General features: G+C 43.5%; 1 protein-coding gene across 1 annotated transcript in view; it reads left to right on the forward strand.

Annotated features, from left to right (window-relative positions):
• The window catches only part of GRIN2B (glutamate ionotropic receptor NMDA type subunit 2B), a 200,405-nt gene that overhangs the window by 62,544 nt on the left and 118,751 nt on the right, over positions 1 to 19,110 (forward strand). The window contains exon 3 of the mRNA XM_026840954.1: positions 17,938 to 18,536. Coding sequence (XP_026696755.1) covers positions 17,938 to 18,536 — 599 coding nt within the window. The remainder of the gene's footprint in view (positions 1 to 17,937; positions 18,537 to 19,110) is intronic.

A 19,110-nucleotide genomic window follows, 5' to 3' on the forward strand; every position in this document is an offset into this window, starting at 1 on the left:
TTTCCTCCAGTCTGCTGAGCTGGTACATACCAGGAAGTTTGGTACACACTGATACCAGGAAGGTTGTTTCCCTACTTTATTTTCCTCCTCTGTAAAAAAACAAAAAACAAAAACCAAAAGGGGGATACTGCCATTTAATTTATTTTGAGGAGTGCTATAGAAAAACTAAGTATTATTATCTGAGTACTCAGAACAAAAAATAGTACTATTGATGCTAAATTATCCATCCATTTTAATAATCCAGCCATAGTAATTGCTAGAGCTGGGGGACTAATTCACAACACATAATTTATTCGGTGAATTTAGCTTCTTTTTCTGCTCATGGAATATCAATTGTATGGATCATAATTTCCTCAAATTTATTTGAATTTATTCAGTGAACTTCTTAGAAAATATTTACTCTATGGATTGATACAGGCTGCATTACTTAATTATGGCTGGTCAGAGAGATCTCTTTGGTATTGTTTCTATTCCCTTGTTGAATGAGCACACAAGCACTTCTGGCTTGAATACTTGCATATGAACACAGAAGATGGACACTTCTGCAATTTTTTTGCATATTTCTATACATGAATATGTAGATAAAACTCCTATACATGAGCACTGACAGTAAACAAACACAGACAAGCCAGGTCTAAGCAATTTTGCATAAAAAATGTGAATCAATATTTTTAAAGAGCCTGAATTACCAGGACAAAAGTTTAATTTTACAGTGAAGTAACCTGGTCCTTGGTAAATGGCATCTTGAATGGCAATAATGGCGTGTTGAATCAGAACCTAATAATTTGCCTCTTTTCCTCTTTCTGCTGCTCAATACAATGATTTCTTGTAGTAATATAGTCCCCAGCTTGGATATATATTGTATGAAGATTGTTTTCTTTTTTTTTTTTTTAAACTGGCTGTATTCATGTGACAGTCGCTGTAAATGTGCTTGTGTCCTGCAATGGGTAGTGCTTGTCTGAATGGCAGACCCGATTGTCTCATTGCCGTTAGTTATCCATTTCTAACCTGTCCCACTCGCTCTCTCCTCCCACATCAGAAATGAGATGAAGTGTAGTGTGGCTAATCTGAAAATTTCTAAACCGCAGAATTGTAAATGTTTCTAAATGTCTGGCTCTGGTTTATGGTTGTAGGAGTGTGAGGGATCATGTTCATGAGGACATTTGTGCACACTTGGGAGTAGCATAATCGACACAGAGTGGAATAGGGAACAAGCAAGAAGAACTGAACAGTCTTGAGGACTACAGTATAGAAAAAGGGTGAAATGTACTGGTATGAGATCCAGGGATGTGCAGATAGGTCTACAGTGCCTGGTTTGGAGCCAGGTGATAGAACCTACACGATCTGAAGGATTTGAGCAGAAGAAATTATCTGGAGAGTGCAGCACTAACATATTTCTGTTTCTTCTAGCTGGTCTGGGTGACTTTGCACTGTCTGCTGGCCTGTATGAAAGATTCTTTGTTACTCCTACTAATTGATCCTAAAAATAATGGGATTATTAGTTAGAAACAAATGAAAAAGAGAAAAAGTAGGAGTATTATTTACTGATGTGATGACTGAGCCTTCGATATGAGACATCAGCATAAAAGGCAATTATGTTCCTAGGTGCCAGGCAGGATATTCCCTGCCAAGTCAGGGAAGTATCGGGGTCATTGTAAAAGGCTCTGCCGTAAATTCCTCTGTGTACAATTCTGCGTATAATTCCAGTTATCTCAATTAAAGCAAAGTGGAGTCGGACAAGAATCTGGTTGGTAGAGAGGGGGTTTATAAGAGGAGACTAAGACAGTGTGTTTTATCTAATCTGGCAAAATGCAAGCTGAGATAATATAAAGGGCTGCCCTCCATTAAAAAGAGAGAGGGGAAAATACCCTGGCAGTGGGAGAGCTCTTAAAGGTAAAGAGCAACTAGGTATTAACTGGCCAGGAGCAAGCTTCAGCAGAAAGTCATTGGTACAGCGAGGTTCTGCTCCAGCTTTCAAACTGCACAGGGAAAGCAAGAAACCTACCTAACTGTCTGGGAGGCCAGGGCTGGGACATCCCTTCCAGACTGCTGTTCCTTAATTACATCAAACCCCATGTAGGCACTCTGTTCTTCAGAATTAAAAGGACCTTAATTCAGTTTAGTTCAATTTTCTTCTAAGGGTTGCTTTAATTTGAAAGAACTGTGTCCATTCAAGGCTAATGTGATTTAATGAATTCATGCTAAACTCACAACTTTAGTTAATTTGGATTAATTTTCCCAATTGTTCCTCAGCAGACAACCCTTAAGACATGTAGTAGAAATGTCCAAGAAATCATGAGCACTTCAGTCCTGCTTGTGATTCAGTTCTAATCTGTCAAGTAGATCTTCTGACTGCAGAAAGCCTGAAGAAATATCTGGCCATGTCTGACATACCTCTCACTGGAGAAGCGTTGAGAAGGGTGTAAGCTCCCAGACCTGGTGGCTTAGGCTCTCCTCTTGTGTTTCACCTCCCTACCACGGGGGCTGAGCAGAGCGACTGAACAGCCCAGGCTTATCCTTGTTTGGAAGGAGTATTAGTACTGTGCCATGGGAAGGTGGGCTGCGTGCAACAACCTGTCCCGAAAGGTGGAGTTGGTTTGGTTGCAAGTGGCATTTGGTAGTAGAACCAGGGGAGTGCTGGCTGCTAGGCTGTGTGCTAAGCAAGTAGGAAAAAATATGTTCTTTTAATTCTCTGCACTGCACTTGGTTGATTATCATTGCCAGCTTCCAGGAAAGAAAATGCATTTCTCTGTAATGTTGTTCTAAGAGGTTTACTGCTCTACTGTGATGGGTGGTGTTATTTCTGTTGCTGATATTAGATGGCATATCCTTATTTGCCTGTTTCTGGATGGCACATCACAAGCGGGAAATCTGTGAGCCCTAATCTGCCAGGTTTTGGAAAGCATGTAAGGGGTCACTGCTGGCAGGCCCTGGCAGCAGTTGGGAGCGGCAGGAGGATTTAGTGGTGCAGAGCACTGCCGCCACCGCAGCCATCAATGCGCGGGAAGGGACCGTGCTGCCACATCTCTGCATGTTGCCATGGAAACAAAGCTAGATCCTTAATCAGGATGCATGTGTATGTGGACCTGAACACGCCGTCTGCTGTCCTTTTGGTCTCAACTCCTGCTGCCCCAGTCCCAGCACAGTCATGGCTGCCCCGTGCCCAGAGGATGGGAGGGGAGCCAATGCAGAGGGACCCTGTGGGACTGGGAGTGCAGGAGAAGGGTCCAAGGTGGGCCTAAGAGAAAAGGTTTTAAATGTTTCCTAGGCCTTGGAGAGCAGAGAACAACTTCTGATGAGGTGGTGGGGGCAAAGGGAGCCCGAGGAGCAGGTGCCAAGAGTAAGTCTCCCATGGCAGCTGTGGTGGGAACCACCCTGAGATATTGAGGTGCCCAGGTGCTGCAGAAAGGGATTGAGTCTCAGGGATGTCATAGCCGCATGACAGTTTGTAGACATTTAGATAGCATCCAGGAGGCTAGCTCCAGAGACGGTACAATAGTCTCATAATAAATTTAGCTCATGAACTGTACTGAAACCACTCTTCAGCTTCAGGGATTCAAGCTAATACTTCTGCAAGGGGTGTTGTTCCTTGTGGGTTTATTAGGTTGTCCAGGTTAGCTCTGGCATCTCTGACATGGGGCTGTGGCATTACACAATCCAGGCATGGTTTTGAGAGGCCTGGAGATATGAGGAGACTGTTGTTGGGAAGTTGATGCAATCATACAATGTTCTTTATAAAAGTTTATGCAGATACAGGTGAGCAAAGAGATCTCGTCTATCATACTCCCTCTGCATTGAGTACATCAGCTGAGAAGAAAAATTTACTAAATTAAAATCTTTTCACTTGTAATACATAGTCCATTCAATACCTGGAGGGGAGCACTTCAGAGAGAGCCTAGATCTATAGCAAAAGCTCTTGGCACTTCAAGAAGAAATAATCTCCCTTCCGAGTCCATAAAAACTGCAAGATGCTGTTAAACTCTGAGAAAGTAATTTGGTGCAAGCTGTGGGATGGAAGGTGTTGCCTACTTAGAGTCCTGAAAAATCCCCTACCAAGATTCACCAGGAATGGGATCAGTTTATGTCTACTGTCCACATCCCAGCAGGAAGGATTATGACCATCCCACTTTAAAGTCCTCCTGCTGCTTCCATCTGAAATGCTGTTCATCTTTAGTTTAGACTGTAAACCACTGGGCAGTATTGCTGTGCACTGTTAAAATGTTGCTGTCAGTGTGCCCAGAGGACTGAGGGCTTCCTTCATCAAAGTCCGAGATGCACAATTGACCTTGTGTAAGGAAGTAAACTGCCCTGTTTAGAGGAGCCCTGAGAAGGGTTGAGTCCAAGGCCGGGAGGGCTTGTATGATTAATCTCTCTGGAAACAGACATGCTGGTGCTTATGGAGTGAAGTGAAAATCTTCTGGTGACCCAACAACTTGCTTGTTGCATAGCAATGAAATACAGGAATTATCAATGGGCTCTGCGAAGTCCTCCACAGCAGACAGCTGTAGGGGAACTCATGGCCCTCAGAAAGCTCTCTGTAAAAAAGAGGATTTAGGATTCTCAGCTCTTTATGTATGGGTGGAATATGTACGTTTTAAAACACGCAAATATGTAAAAATATTGCATACTTTTCCTTTCTTGGATATGCTAGAGCTACATTATAAAGAGAGATTCCATGGGAAGGAAGGCCAGTGAAGGATATCTGTAAAGGACGTGTTTTCCCACCGATGAATAGAGAGGTTCTGCCCATAGCCTACTGCTGAATGCACAAGGAGCCTGATCACATTCTCACTTCCACCCAGAGAGTATCATGTGACTTTGAAATTAGTGGGATTAGCCTCATGAGTGAAAGGAGAAAGAGATCTATCATCGGTCCTTAGAAATTACTGGGTAACGTAGCAAGAGCAGTTGGACACCAAATGAGCTGTAGAGCACTGGGTTGATATCTCCTATGCAGTGTGCTCCTATTCATCAAGCATGCCCAGTCTGCGTGCCTTGAAGAGCACTGATGCCAAGATGATGAACGTACATAGTTCTTAAACTCTGTTTCTTCTACTCTTAGCATAAAGAAGAGGAGAGCATCCTCTGAGATAAAGACTGCACAGTGACTGCTGCAGGCTCCTACGCAGTGCAGATGGATGCGTGGTGTAGGAATGTACACATCCTGCATCCATTGAGATAATGAAAAGTTCGAGCTTTTTGCACAAGCCAATAGACTTGAAGGAAAGTTTTTTTGGCTCAGTACTTCTCAGGAGGCAGATATTCAGAGGTTTTGCATGGAAAGGAGAAAAGGCACTTCTTCCTACTAGCAAAAAAAGTATCCTAAAGCTAGGTGACCAGAGCAATGACTTTGTCTCAGCTTTCAGAATTGCTTAGAAAGACAGTTTTGGTGGGGTTTTGGTTGTTTTTGTTTTTTGGTTTTTTAATCCAGATCATCTTAGTATTTATTAATTAGATGACTACTTGCCTTCATGAAAGATGAGTGCTGAAGGAGTGTACTTTATCAGGAAGAATAAAGTCTGTTAAAGACATGTCTCCAATGCTTTTACCCACAATTTGAAGGCATGCAACTCTCTTCCTCTGGACTGTGGCCAGGGCTGTGTAGTGAAGCAGCCCATGTAATCCTTGGCTTCTCTCTGAGAGCACTACCAGAGGCTTAATGAGCTCTGAACGCATGTGTGGTGATGTAGACACTAATCTTCAGTAAGGCTGGACTGCACCATCACCTCATTTCATAGGGTTCATTAGCAGTATCTAATCCACCTCAGGTACTGCCAGCCTGAGTTGGAGTGGACCTGGCATATTGTAGATGAGGCAATTTGGCCTGTCTTGAGCCATCCTGCATGTGTGTGGATGTGTATAGATATATAGATATATAGATATATAGATATAGATATATAGATATATAGATATACACACACACCCCTGCATGCACTGGAGAACCTGGAGGCAGCTGTGTACAGGAAGACAAGAAATGAGACAGAGTGATACAAAGTGGAAGGGAAAGACAAAGCATCACAGCCAGTAGCTGTTTCCTTGCAGGAGCTGCAGTCCTGGACAGGGCTTTTTCTTTCCCCTCTCATATTCTTATTTGTTAATCTTTGTCACAGGCTCTGGCCAGGCAATGTTCATACTGAATAGCTTGTTTCTCCCTGGCTTGCTGTAGCTCCTGCTGATGCTTCCATCTACTTCGTACTCCCCTGTTGTGCTGGAGCGTGTGGTTAAGAAAGAGGACAGACAATGGGAGATGCAGGAAAACAAGATGCACCGGCTTTGCCTTTGAGTCAGTCAAAGAGCTATTTCTATACCTTACATGCCTCACCCTGGCTTTTATTCTCTCAGATGCTTTTGTTACTCTTATTATTAACGGCCAGCAGAGGCAAATTCTTTTGCTGCTCCGTCAGTCCCTTTCTCTGCTGTGACGATCCTTGACAGAAATCTCAATGCCTCCTGTGCATGTGTGATCTTGTAAAAAATATGGCAGTTCAGTCCCAGCCTTGGGTTTTGTTTAAAAAGTACAAAGCCTAATACAGACAGAAAAATTTGAATTCAAGTACAAAAAGAGCATCTTATTTGTTATGCTGCTGCTTTTAAGTTATGTTAAGGGCATATTAAATATATAGATGGCACCTTCTATTAATGTGCAGGTAAGTATAGAAAAAACAGTGAATTCAATTATGTGTTCTCCAGCGCAAAGTCAAGCTGACTAGAAATGGGCTCATTGATTTTCATCGCTCAAGCAAAAAAAATACAGAACTGAAACTCATAGCACCTTTATTGCAAAGTCAGATGGACAGATTCCCTCTCCCAAATCCTCTTCATGAAACCCTGAAGAGTGTAAAATGTTCATGTGCTTAGATCATGGAGATAGATATAATGGTCCTTACAGCACCAATCACTGTAACAACCAGGAATGTGAATTGCTTCTGGGACTGTGGGGAGATTGCAAGCTCTAGCTCTGCAAGTCTCCTATGGTCCAGTCTTTTACCATGAACAACTTTCAATTCATTTGAGTTCTGAAATGGCTTTTCCTTGAATAGAAGTTTGACACAATTTCTGCCTCAGTCTCATAGCAGCAAGGGGTATGGCAAATGGTTGTTAATCATCAGGGCAAAGAAAAGGGACTAAAGAGCTGTGATCCCAATACAAAAATAATAGGAAGCAATAATTCAGCAGGTATGGATTTGGCAGAACATTCTGTAGATACTTGGATGGGCATGTGTGCGTGCAAGTGACGTCATAGATCTGTGAGTGGTTTTGTCTGTAAAGCTGTAGAAAACTTCCTATTGAGTTTCTGAGACTTAATAGATGTGAGCTCAAGAAGAACATTTGAAGAAGGAGCTTCTTTCCTTTCTAATATCTGTGTAAATAACTCCATGTGCTTTATTGGTCTCAAAGTCTCCACAGTGGGGAAGAGGAGAATCAGTAATCATTTAAAACTTTGTGAATCAATTAGATGAGCAAGACAGGCATGACAGCAGATTCCTGGCAGAGACACTGCTTACTGGTTCATTAGGAAGCAGAGCTGGGTAGGGAGAAGGTAGGTGCTGCCATGCTTTCATCCATCCTGGAGCACAAGGGGTATCTAGCTATGGCTAAAGTAATCTCTGATGGGGTCAGGCTTTCACAAACAAGGCTGCATATTGAAATCCTTATTGCCTGTTCTAGCCAAGGACTCTTGTAACACAGTGATAAGTCGTTTTCCAAAGCAGCGTTTGAATCCAGAGTCCAGGTCCAATGGTTCAGTAATCCACCTCTGGTTCTTTCCTTAGGCTTAGAGAGTCCCCAGCTAGATCTGAAACAAGGAGTGTCACCACGACAGTGCAGGCCAGGATTTAAACTAGTTAACTTTCCTGATATGGCAGCTCCACTGGACCTGATCTGGAGTTCCCACACAGTGCTAATGCATGGATGTCTTAGGGCCAGCTCACAGTTTCTGTTCTTTCCATTGCCTGGTGCACACATACACATTATGTGCTAATGAGGCAGATGCTTGCCAGTAGCATGTCCAAACAGAAGTGGACTGTTACCAGTGGACTGGACAGAAGTACTGTTTCTTCATGTTATGCCCAGGCCCTTTTATACTATTGTGGCAGCATAAGGAAGATGATAAAATCCCTCTTAAAATGCATCATGCAGAGTTGCCTTCTCACCTGGTGCACAGTGAGGCTTTGACATTGCTCCTGTCCCAGCCCATGCTGTAAAACACAGGTTGGAGTGAGCTGGGGTGAGTCAGGTTTGTGAGAACTCAGGGGAGGGAGGGGGTACACTCTGAGAAAGCAGCACCTCCTTTCCAAAGTGATAGGATCTGATTTGGAGGACGCAGTGAAGGGTAGGGTGGATCCTCACAGTCTCAGAAAGCTGTGCATATGAAATGGCTGAATGCTTTCTCCCCAGTCTCAGGAGGAGAAAAGGTGAGATCACTTTTTTCTGAACTTTGGGGCCACTTCACAGCAGGAAGTGAGTGACCTGGGCTAATCGAATAAACCTGGCTGTATTTGTGGGATGGAATCCCCAGATAAGAGCAGTGCGTTAATGCAAGGAAGCAAAGACAGCAACACATATGCTCCACACCTTCCTCTTACACCACAGTTCAGAACAGCGCCAAGAAGCACTGAGGCAGTCAGGAACCAGCCCTGGAGAAGGAGGCCAGGGTGGGCAGGATGAGGGGAAATCTTGATTTGACTTCTGTCTCCCCCTGATTTCCTGGCACAAGGGTTCATCAGCCCACCACCTCTTCCTGGGCATCTCTGCAGTCCCAGCAGGCTGCCGGTGGATAAGTCCCTCTTTTTGGTGAGGGTAGCAACGCTCAGCCTCAGCCTTTGAAGCCCTGACACTGGCATAATGGGCTGCAGGGGGTGACGGGCTGCAGGGCAGGATGTGGGGCCCTCCCCACTGGCTGCCAGCACGGCTGCAAGGAGCTTACTGCCACTGCTGCATTATGTGTGCGTGGTTGCCAGGGAAACTCTGCTGCTGAACCAGGACCAAAGCAGTGGGTGCTGGACCTTTTTTCCTTTTTTTTTTTTTTTTTTCCCCTTTTCTTTTTCCTCAGAGCATCAATGTGCTACCCTCTTGAAGAAGAGGTAGCCATGTATGGGGCAGTGGGAAATCTGGAGTCTCTGTAATCTAGTCAGATCTCAGCTCTTGGTTTTGTCCCCTTGCTAGAGAGCTCTTCCATTTTAAGTGTTGGGATTTTTTTAGTTTCTTTTTTTTTTTTTTAATTTTGAGTAAGAGCATTGCCTGTTGGCTGCTGGGCAGAATGGATGAGGTTGAAGCCTTTTACTGCTCCTTGCCTTAAGGAAAGTCAAGGGCACATCTACACAGGCTTTGCCTTCAGCTGCTCGTTCACTTGCATTCTGAGGCAAGCCTGCTCTGATTCAAAGGGTATGTAAGCTATATCAATGTGTTGAAAATGATCTGAACTGGTTAATAAGGTCAGTCTCTAAGAAAATATTAAGTCCTGGCACAGCATTACCTTAAGTTGACTACTTTTCTTCAGCTGTGGCCTGGCCAGCTGAGAGTATGGGCACAGCCAACTTCATTCTGTCCATAAAGGCTGAGTAGATCTTGGCATTATCAGGACTGCAGGTGCCATGTGTAAAGGTGCAGAGCATCTAACAGCCTTTCCCGCAGAAGGTTAATGCTTAAATAAGCAATGCAGAATTTGTGAGAAAGGGGGTATCACTACTTCATGAGACAGAAGGGGAATGGAGGCCCTCACAGACACACTCTGACCTTCCACAACTGGGCCACAGTGAGAAGGGGATCTTCAGCTCCTGAGAGGCTCAGAGGGTATTGGATGCAATGCTGAACTTCCAGGGCTTACCTAAATAGAGTCTGTGAACATTTGGATGTGCAGCTCGTAATAAAGTTTGCTCATAATAAGAGACCAAAGGCATACTTGATGAAATGGAAGAGCAGTTAATTTAGAAATGATAAAAAGAAATAGTATTTCACCCTGGATAGTTGATTTGATAAATTTATTCCATGACATCTTGCCAAATACTGTGACTGGTCTTTTTTAAGAGTGCTGGATGGTTTTATGGCTGCTATTGATTAATATGGTTATACCAATGACATCCCATTCAGCTTACAGTCAAAATTCAGTCCTTCGTCTGGAGGGTAAGACAGCCAGAAAAGAAGCCTTGGGCAAAAAACATGATGTAATTGGATGGATGAGTTATGGAGCAGTCTGACTTTCCTCTAACTGTTTAGGACTGGCAGTGTCAGGGTATTAAGCCATCCTAGTGAATTTGTCTGAACTGGGACAGGAGAATTAGGCCTGGGCTGTCCAGATTACCAGCATGGTATAGCATGGCACCAGGTGGGTGGAATCTACCCAGAGTGACCAGTGGTTTGATGCACCTATGTAAGCTTGTCAAACAAGGAAACACACACATACAGAGGTGAAAATGGAAATGCAAAAAGCCTGGTGTGAAAACTGTTTATCCTGGCAGCTTGCTAACTGCCATTTCCCCTCTGTGGAAAATCTGGCATCCATATGTGATGCTCTGAGAAGCTGGTATGGCATACCATCATATACTAGCCTGCTTTGACCAATGAATGTGTATAAAATTCACAAATGGTGCACCCTCTCCTTAGCCAAACAACTTTTGTGTTTTTTCTCTGAATCATATATATCAGACAATGGCCCATGTGTGTTTCACTCTTTCATCTTTTTTATTAACTGTATGTGGTATGGAGTGAAACAATTTCAAGATCAAGATTACAGATTCTAGTGTATCTTGTGTTTCCTCTGTGCAAAATGCTTAGAATGAATTATTTTCATAGATCCTTAAGTGGAAAGTGGAAATCACTTAGCTGTTTTCAGCCCTTGAGTCATCTTTAATCAGAGACCTTTTTATTGCAGCTCTCAGGAACTCCTTGGTGCTGGAGCACTTACACAGTTGCCCCTGGGCTAGGGCTCTGCAGCAGATGTGTTTCTGCTGCTACAGAGAGATTAATGTCTAAACCATGACTGGGATCTGTGTATATGATGATACTTATGTGTATAGTTAATGTCATTATACATGTGAATCTTGGTACATTTCTTACCGTTTACCAGGGTAACAAAATTGAGCTACACTAGCAACTCTAGATTTCTTATCACAATTATTCTCAGGAGTCACCAGGGATCATATCTTCCAGAGAAGACCTAGAGAGTCAACAACCATTCTCCTAATTGCCACAGACCTTCTTCCTTGGTCACCTGTATGCCCTGCCTAGCAGGGACCAGAAGGAAGGCAACATGGGCTCTTACAGCCCTCCACTAATTTATCATGGTATATTCTGCTTGCCTGCCTGCCTGCCTTTCCATCAGTGGAGACACTGAACTGTGTCTTTCCCTTTTACTCATCCACCAATTTTTGTAATTGCTTCTCTGTAACCATCATCTATGAGCTATGCATTTTTCTGTCATATAAGGCCAGTGTGTTCAATAGTTATTATGAGAACAAGAGAAGGAACTGATAAATGATAGAGTGATGTAAACCATGTTTCTGGATCTAATGAATTTGAACTTCCCACTGATGGCACATTCCCAGGGCAGCTCTAAGGATTTTCACCAAGAATGATCCACTGATCAGTGAATCAGAACACTGGGAAAGGATTGCAGGAGGTCATTTGCTCCATATGCCGTGCAAGCCAAATAACCCAGGGAATCTGTTCCACTAAGGAAATAAAAGTTTTTACATCCTACTATCAACTAGGCACAGAGTCATTGAGAAATGACACAGTTCGATGTGCTCCAACCTTACTTTGAGTAGGTTTTGCTGTGAATATGTGTATTTGTAGAAATGTGAACATGTATGTGTGTGAGAGATGCAGAGATGCTGTTCTAGATGCCAAACCCACCATGGGGACCATGTGCTAGGGCTATAGTGTCACCACATTCTCACAGTCCTTGTTACAAGCACTCAGGAAAAGGACTCACACAGGATGATGCAGCATGTAATATTAAAACCAGAGTTTATTGTATTGAATTGTTGAAAACTAAATAAAAAAATTAAATGTGGGAAGAAAAACCAAACAAGTAGAAGCTCCTGACTGCAGGCTAGCCTGAGGCAGTGAGGCATTTGCGGTAAGAATAAACAGGAGTAAATGAACACTTAAGTAACAAAGATCCTGATTTCCTGTCAGATCTGTTATAATAAATGTGATTCAGAAATATAGAAAATTTAATTATAAGACTTTGAACTGTTGCGGCACTTTCCATCATGAACAATAGAACTCCCAGTGAATCAGGTCCCATCAGGACTGTGACAAATAGGTACACAGTGGTGTCTCAATTTTGAGGAAAAGAAATACATAGGTAGGGAAATTAAGGTCTATGTTTTCCCAGAAGTTATTTGGTGCTTGCTCACTCCTTTTTGCCTCCACAAAATGTGTGGTAGGCAGGGCCAAAGTCTAAACAAGATGCAACTCTGTGTGATTTGCCTGTAGGTCGTAGGAGAATTTTGCAAATCAAGACTGTACTAAAGTCACACGACCAGCTTTTCTTATAAATCAGGAAAATGAGAAGAGGGCTTTGGAAAGTGACGGTATTCCAAGTTGTTATGATTTTGTAGGATCCCCTTTGCAAACCAGAAAGGAAGGGAAGGCCAGGACCCAGTTGTTAAGTTATGGCTGCAGAGGAAGCTTAATGCCACAGCAAATGGGGTTAGAAATACTGATGTTCCCAAACGCCTAATAAAAAGGGGCTACTCCTGGAGCAGCACAAATTGTATTTCTCCTGCACATGTGCAGAGATAGCAGCCTAGGACGTTTTGCAAAAACATGGTTTATTTCTCCAAATCCACGAAGCAAACACATGCTCTTAACACTCCTCACTCAAATTTGATGTGCATAATTTGACACACCTGGCCTTTGTGGGGTCTGGCACTTGGACTGGAGCTAAAGGAACTTGCCACTAGTAGCAAAAAGCTGTTCAGGGCCCAGTAACAGGAGGATTGTACACAGAACCAGATTGCATTCTGATAGGTTGCACAGAGGAAATGTAGCATGATGATTCCTCACTCCCCAAGCCAACAGTTATGCTACAGCTTGGTGGAAAGCTCTCTGGTTCTTCAAGATGACTGGCCCACTGCAACCATTTTGGGGGATCCTGTGCTCTGTTGCTTTAGGGATGTTCTCGAGTCTGCCCCATGCCGAGTAACAGTTTTGTTCTGGATAGTAAGATGATGTTTATAAGGCAGTAATTGCTTTTGCTTGCCTGGGAAATCCAGGGAGGCTGTTAGGAAGGAACTTGTGAGAAAAATACTCCAGGGACCTCTTGTGCCACATCTAAGGTAAACGGTTTGTTAAATAGCAGTGATCAGTTTCAACTGGTGCAGCTGCAGGAGGGCTCCTTGGGGAGTCACCTGCAGCCTTGCCAAGGGCCTGCATCCTGGGGGGAGTGAGGGGAGGGCAGACCTGGCCTTCCTGAAATATCTGCATGGGCCCGCCCTTGAGGGACAGAAGGCATTGGGCAATTTAGAATTGGTGGTAATAACACTTCACTTGGTCACTCTCTAAACCTTGTGCCACCTCCACAAACCCTCTTTCATTCACCCAGGATCTCACCAGCCACCAGTCTCCAAGAGGAGACTTCATGGTGAAGTGTTTTTGTACCTTCACCGTGTGCAATCCATCCTCCTTATCTGAGGGGTTAAACGGTGCAGGAGGGGGAGGCAATACTTGTCCCAGCAGTGGTAAACTCAGAGCAGATTTTCTGTGGGAAGCCATCTGTCAGCTGGGGAGTGGTGCTGTGTCAATTGATCGGCTCCACCTCCAGCTCAGCTCTGCAAACTATAGATCCCTGACCTTGCAGGGGTACAGTGGGGGAGTACTAGGATCTGTGGAGGCATTGAGATCCTGTAAGGAAGCCTCTACTCTTTCAGACTGGGTGAGTGACATCCTGCAGCAGCATCTTGCCGTCTCTTGCAGCAGTTAGTTATGGGGAGCCTGGGCTTGCAAGTGAAAGGGCTGAAGGAGAAAGACAAAGCTTTTCCTTGTAGCCAGGGGATTGTGTTGCGCATGGATGACATGCAGTCTAAGGGATTTATACTCTGAACTCAACCTATCCCAAACTTTTATCTGTCTCCCAGCTGATATGGGAATTTTAGGGGATGCAGCGAGATCAAAAGGCTGGGGGCTGTGTGCATAGACCTGCTGGATACTGGTAGTGTTACTAGGCTACTATCTTCTGGCCTGAACAGAAGCCTCCTCTGGTCAGCAATAGATTACCCAAATTCCAGCACAAACTGGGCTGGCAGTTGGTCCAAGAGCCAGGGAACAACTGAGGCTGTGCAGAAGGACAGGGTGAAAAGTTCATCGGTGAGGAAGAGGAGATACTTCATCTATATGACCCCCGCCCAGGAATTTGCGACCACCAAAGGAGCTCAACGTGCAGATGCAAGAGGAGGAGACCTGATTACCATGAGAAGCGAGGGGAGGCAGGGGATATATTATGTATATGTATAAGCATTCTATGAATATGCATTATTTTGTGACATATAAGCAGGACAAGAACTGCAAAGGGTACACATGCTTGTGGAGGAGCGATCCCCCATGCATCCAGCGCTGAATAAACTTACCTACTTTACAACTCCACAGTTGTAGAGTCTTGTTTCCACAAGTCACAGTGGTAATGTTGAACCGTATTTTGGCTGTTCCAAGGTGAAATATTAAGATGGACAGTGTGAGATTTCTGCAGGAGAAAAATGTTCTGTAAAACCTTTAATATCCTTTTTGGTTTTAGACTGTAAACAAGCAATAGTGATTCTATGGGGTATGTATGTGTAAAACTAGTAAATCCCCCTTAGGTTTACCTCTAATGTAGAAGTTTTAACTGTAACACCACAGTGGGGTCAAATTCCTCCTCTGATAGCCCTATGGTTCTCTGCCAGTTCAGCTCCTTCTCTTTCTCCCCAATTTACCATCAGGTGTGTTCAAAAATAAGGAGAGGAAGGAAACTGTGACTCTCAGCTATTTTTCTTAGTTTGCTTTTTGTCCACCAAAAGGCACTCACTGAGATTCTTGTCCAGCTCTATCAGCAATTCTCCTGATTTATTATGAGAGGGACACTTTCTTCTATGCTGTTGTCTGTCCTTTCTCCCTCACCCCTCTCTTTTCTGAGTGCTGAGTTAGTTAGGGACTGAAGAACATTTGGCTAACCCAAGTATTGGGGTAATCAAGTGCCAAGAGACATCTTGGCAAGCCAAAAGCTGGACTGGCTTGCGCCTCCATAATGCTCTCGTTTTGAGTAGAAGTTGCCTGTTCTTGCAGCTTCTATACTAAAAGTTCAAGCAGCTGCTCAAGAACAATTATTACATGCACAGCCAAGTGGTCTCTGCTGTTTGATTTAAGGAGGGGAGCTTACATTTCTTGGTGGAGAGGAATTGTTTAGCTGGGTTGTGATTAAGCTATCCATTTGATGTATTGATTTTTGATGTTTTGATACGGCCTGGTTAGTGAGGAGCCCTGAATTTTCTTCTGGAGTCTTTGGGGCTGAATTTCCTTCAACAGTTGGGATGTGCACTCGTGTGAAACAAACTGTCAGAAGGCACTTTAAGCTGGAGCATCTGATCCTGTTTAAAATCACAGGGTGGGCAGTAACTCATGCACCTTACTATCACGCCTTGTAACTCCTGTGCGTGTGTGCATGTGCAGCCTTGAAATACTAACTCCCATTCCCTATTTGTCACTGAGGAAAGCATCCAGTATTTTTTCAGTCAAGACTTCAAGATGCTGTGTGTCAAATATTCCTGTAATTCAAAGGCCAGGTCCTTCAGATCTTACACTCTTTGCTAGAAACTGTGGAAATTTGCAGTCAATTCAGAGGTTCTTATACATAAGTACAGAAAAAACTTTTGTTGAGTTTAATATAAAAATAAATGCTAGTCAACAGTGTAGTCATCTTGCATTTTCATGTTACAAAGGCTGAGTCTTCATGCTCTAGCATTCAGTTTGGTACGAGTGACTTTCAAAGGCACAGTGCAATGAAGGGTATTGGAGATGCTTGTTCAGGCTTTCTTCAAACTCTGGCAGATGCTGTGACAATAGTGTAATCTTTCCTTTGGCTTTCCTGATTTTCTCCATAAAAAGTATCTTTTTATTGGAAGAGTAAGTTATTTTCTTGAGCACAGTTCTGGGAGAAGGGGGTGAATTCCAGTGATAGAAAGTACAAGCTGTTTGCCACAGATTTAGAGGCTCCTGTGCTGCTCCTGTTTTTTTGACTTGTCTTGAATTTGTTGCTGCTTTCTTTTGTGTGTGTGTGTACATTTATTTTTCCAGTGAGCAAAGAGCAGCCTTAAGAGTGCTTTCAGAGGTGGGTGGTGAGCTGTGTTGAGGAAGTGAACAGTTTAATCGCCAAACCTCATAGGAGAGGCATGGGGATCTGGGAGCAAGGACTCTTTCCTATGGGATGTGACCCCTAGGGATTTCAGAAAAGAGAAGCAAACAGGTTAAGGCTAGGTGCAGGATCAGAGCTTTTTTCTGGAGTTGCTGATCTACGACATATTTTACCAATAGAGAAAATGTCTACAGGTAGTCAAAACCAAAACTAAAGAAGGGATGGATGGATGGATGGATGGATGGATGGATGGATGGATGGATGGATGGATGGAAGGATGCATGATTAACTGGCCACCCTGCTGAAAAACAGCTTTACTTGCCAGGCTGTGAGAGTGAATTTGGTAGAGAGCTGTTCTAAATATGAATATCTTGAGGTAATGTCTTGACACATTTCCACAATGAGTTTTCCCAGGTCTAAAACTCCTGACTACCTCTTTTTGGATCTCTGGTTCAGCTCTTCTATCGTACTGAGAGAAGGTGGGGCTGCTATCTTATTCCTATAAGTGATGATGGGATTTAGAGAACTTTCTTATTGTAATGGGAATCTCTGCAGACAGATACAATTTAATTGGTTTTTTTTGTTTGTAATCTGATTTTACAGAAGTCATTGGGAGTTTACAGTTGATTTTAAAAGATAGAAGATCAGTCCATAAAAGAGCATATTGGGAAATGTTTTTCCCATTCCTTTCCATCATGAATTGGGCAAAAGCAGGGGTTTGGATTTTACTGAACCTGTCACAGATTGAAGCCTGATATCTCATGAAATCCTAGGACAAAAATGGCTTGCATTGTGCCATTGGAGAGCTGAGATTTGTACAGAACTCTGCTGGAGTTTTGGATGTTATAAAATGGTACAAGTTCTGATTCTTGCAAAGATGAACTTGGTATGGTAGAGGGACATGAAAGCAATACCAAGAGAAATATTGAGCTGACATTTCTCTAAAACATGGTATAAACAAAACCCATGATAGTTTAGAAGGTTATTTTTACATTTTGTTATGTTTTATGATGTTCTGAGACTGAGCCTTCACAGTTGTAGCGCTCTGTGCTACTGCTTGCTTTGAGAGGAGCTTGCAGTTGAGGGTCTCAGAGCTATTTGTGTCCCAACAGTTTTGCCTACTCTAGTTGTACATCAATCTGGATACTCAAACTAAATTGACTGTCCCAAACTAAATCAAAATCAAAGCTGCTGTGTATTCTGTTTATACTATATATAAGGTTATGATAATTCCTGGATTATTCTGCAGCTATGGAATATTTTGTACGTATTCTCCTTTTTCTGGCCTCACTTGTGTACCACTTGTTCCCTGTCTGTTAGAATCATGCTTAACAATTGTAACCTTTAAATAATTTCATCAACCTGCCTTTAAAATTAAAGTAAGGACAGCTGGTCATAAAAAGGCTTTTACTTCCTTCCCACTTCCTTCACTTAAGTTTTACATTTTTAAAAGTTAAAAATCCTTAAACTCTGGCCAAGACATGAAGTGTAAGATTCTGGCTGCCTGCCTTTCCCTCCATGCTCAATGGGTTGACTAGGAATGCTGTTTATTTCCTTTGACCTATTCTTGTTTTCTCTCTCTTCCTCTCTTTGACATCCTATTCCAGGATGAGTCATCCATGTTCTTCCAGTTTGGCCCATCAATAGAACAGCAAGCCTCTGTCATGCTCAACATCATGGAAGAATACGACTGGTACATCTTCTCCATTGTCACTACTTACTTCCCTGGTTACCAGGACTTTGTGAACAAGATCCGCAGTACCATCGAGCACAGCTTTGTGGGTTGGGAACTGGAGGAGGTCCTCCTGTTGGACATGTCCCTGGACGATGGGGACTCAAAGATCCAGAACCAGCTCAAGAAGCTCCAAAGCCCTGTTATCCTCCTCTACTGCACAAAGGAAGAGGCCACCTACATTTTTGAGGTGGCCAACTCTGTGGGTCTGACAGGCTATGGTTACACGTGGATCGTACCCAGCCTGGTGGCAGGGGATACAGACACAGTGCCATCCGAGTTCCCCACTGGGCTCATCTCTGTCTCATATGATGAATGGGACTATGGTCTTCCTGCCAGAGTGAGGGATGGAATAGCCATAATCACCACGGCTGCTTCTGATATGCTGTCTGAACACAGCTTCATCCCTGAGCCCAAGAGCAGCTGTTACAACACCCAGGAGAAAAGGATTTACCAGTCCAACATGCTCAACAGGTAAGGGAAGGGGCTGGGCTAGCCTTACAAAAGAAGAGTCACAGAGGACCTCTAAGACCAATAATTTTGCTAGGGCATGTGATGCTTTGGGACAGTGGGTGATGTTGGCCAGAACCTGGGCAAGGGGAGGTGTGCTGATGGTGGGACCCATCTTGCTGCATGTCATGACTGCTAGTACTGTCACCTCCAATACAACACAGAGGGCAAGCCATCATGAGGAAAAGGAACAACAAAGGCATAGTACAAAAATTTGCATGTGCCCCTCAATGCACAAAATTTTGCTTTTATAACAGCGGTGAACTTCTTGGAGTGTCTTTGCATGAATGGATCTGTAACTCTCAGGTGCTGCAAGCAGTGGGGATTTTTTCTGTTGAAATCTAGAAGGCTCCAGGTTCTGTTGCAGGCACAAGCAGCATTGTAAACAGGTGTCATTTATAGGTGATGGTTGTTTAACCCACGTGGAATAGTTTCATGGCACCTGTTGTTTGAGGACTATGTGTCCTGCTGTCCATTAGCCCTGAATTACAGGAGAGAAGGAAGTGCAGAGACATCTGAGGAACAAGAGCTGCAAAAA

This window comes from Athene cunicularia, assembly GCF_003259725.1.
Source record: "Athene cunicularia isolate RWA chromosome 1 unlocalized genomic scaffold, athCun1 chr1_part2, whole genome shotgun sequence".
In the NCBI taxonomy this organism is placed as follows: domain Eukaryota; kingdom Metazoa; phylum Chordata; class Aves; order Strigiformes; family Strigidae; genus Athene; species Athene cunicularia.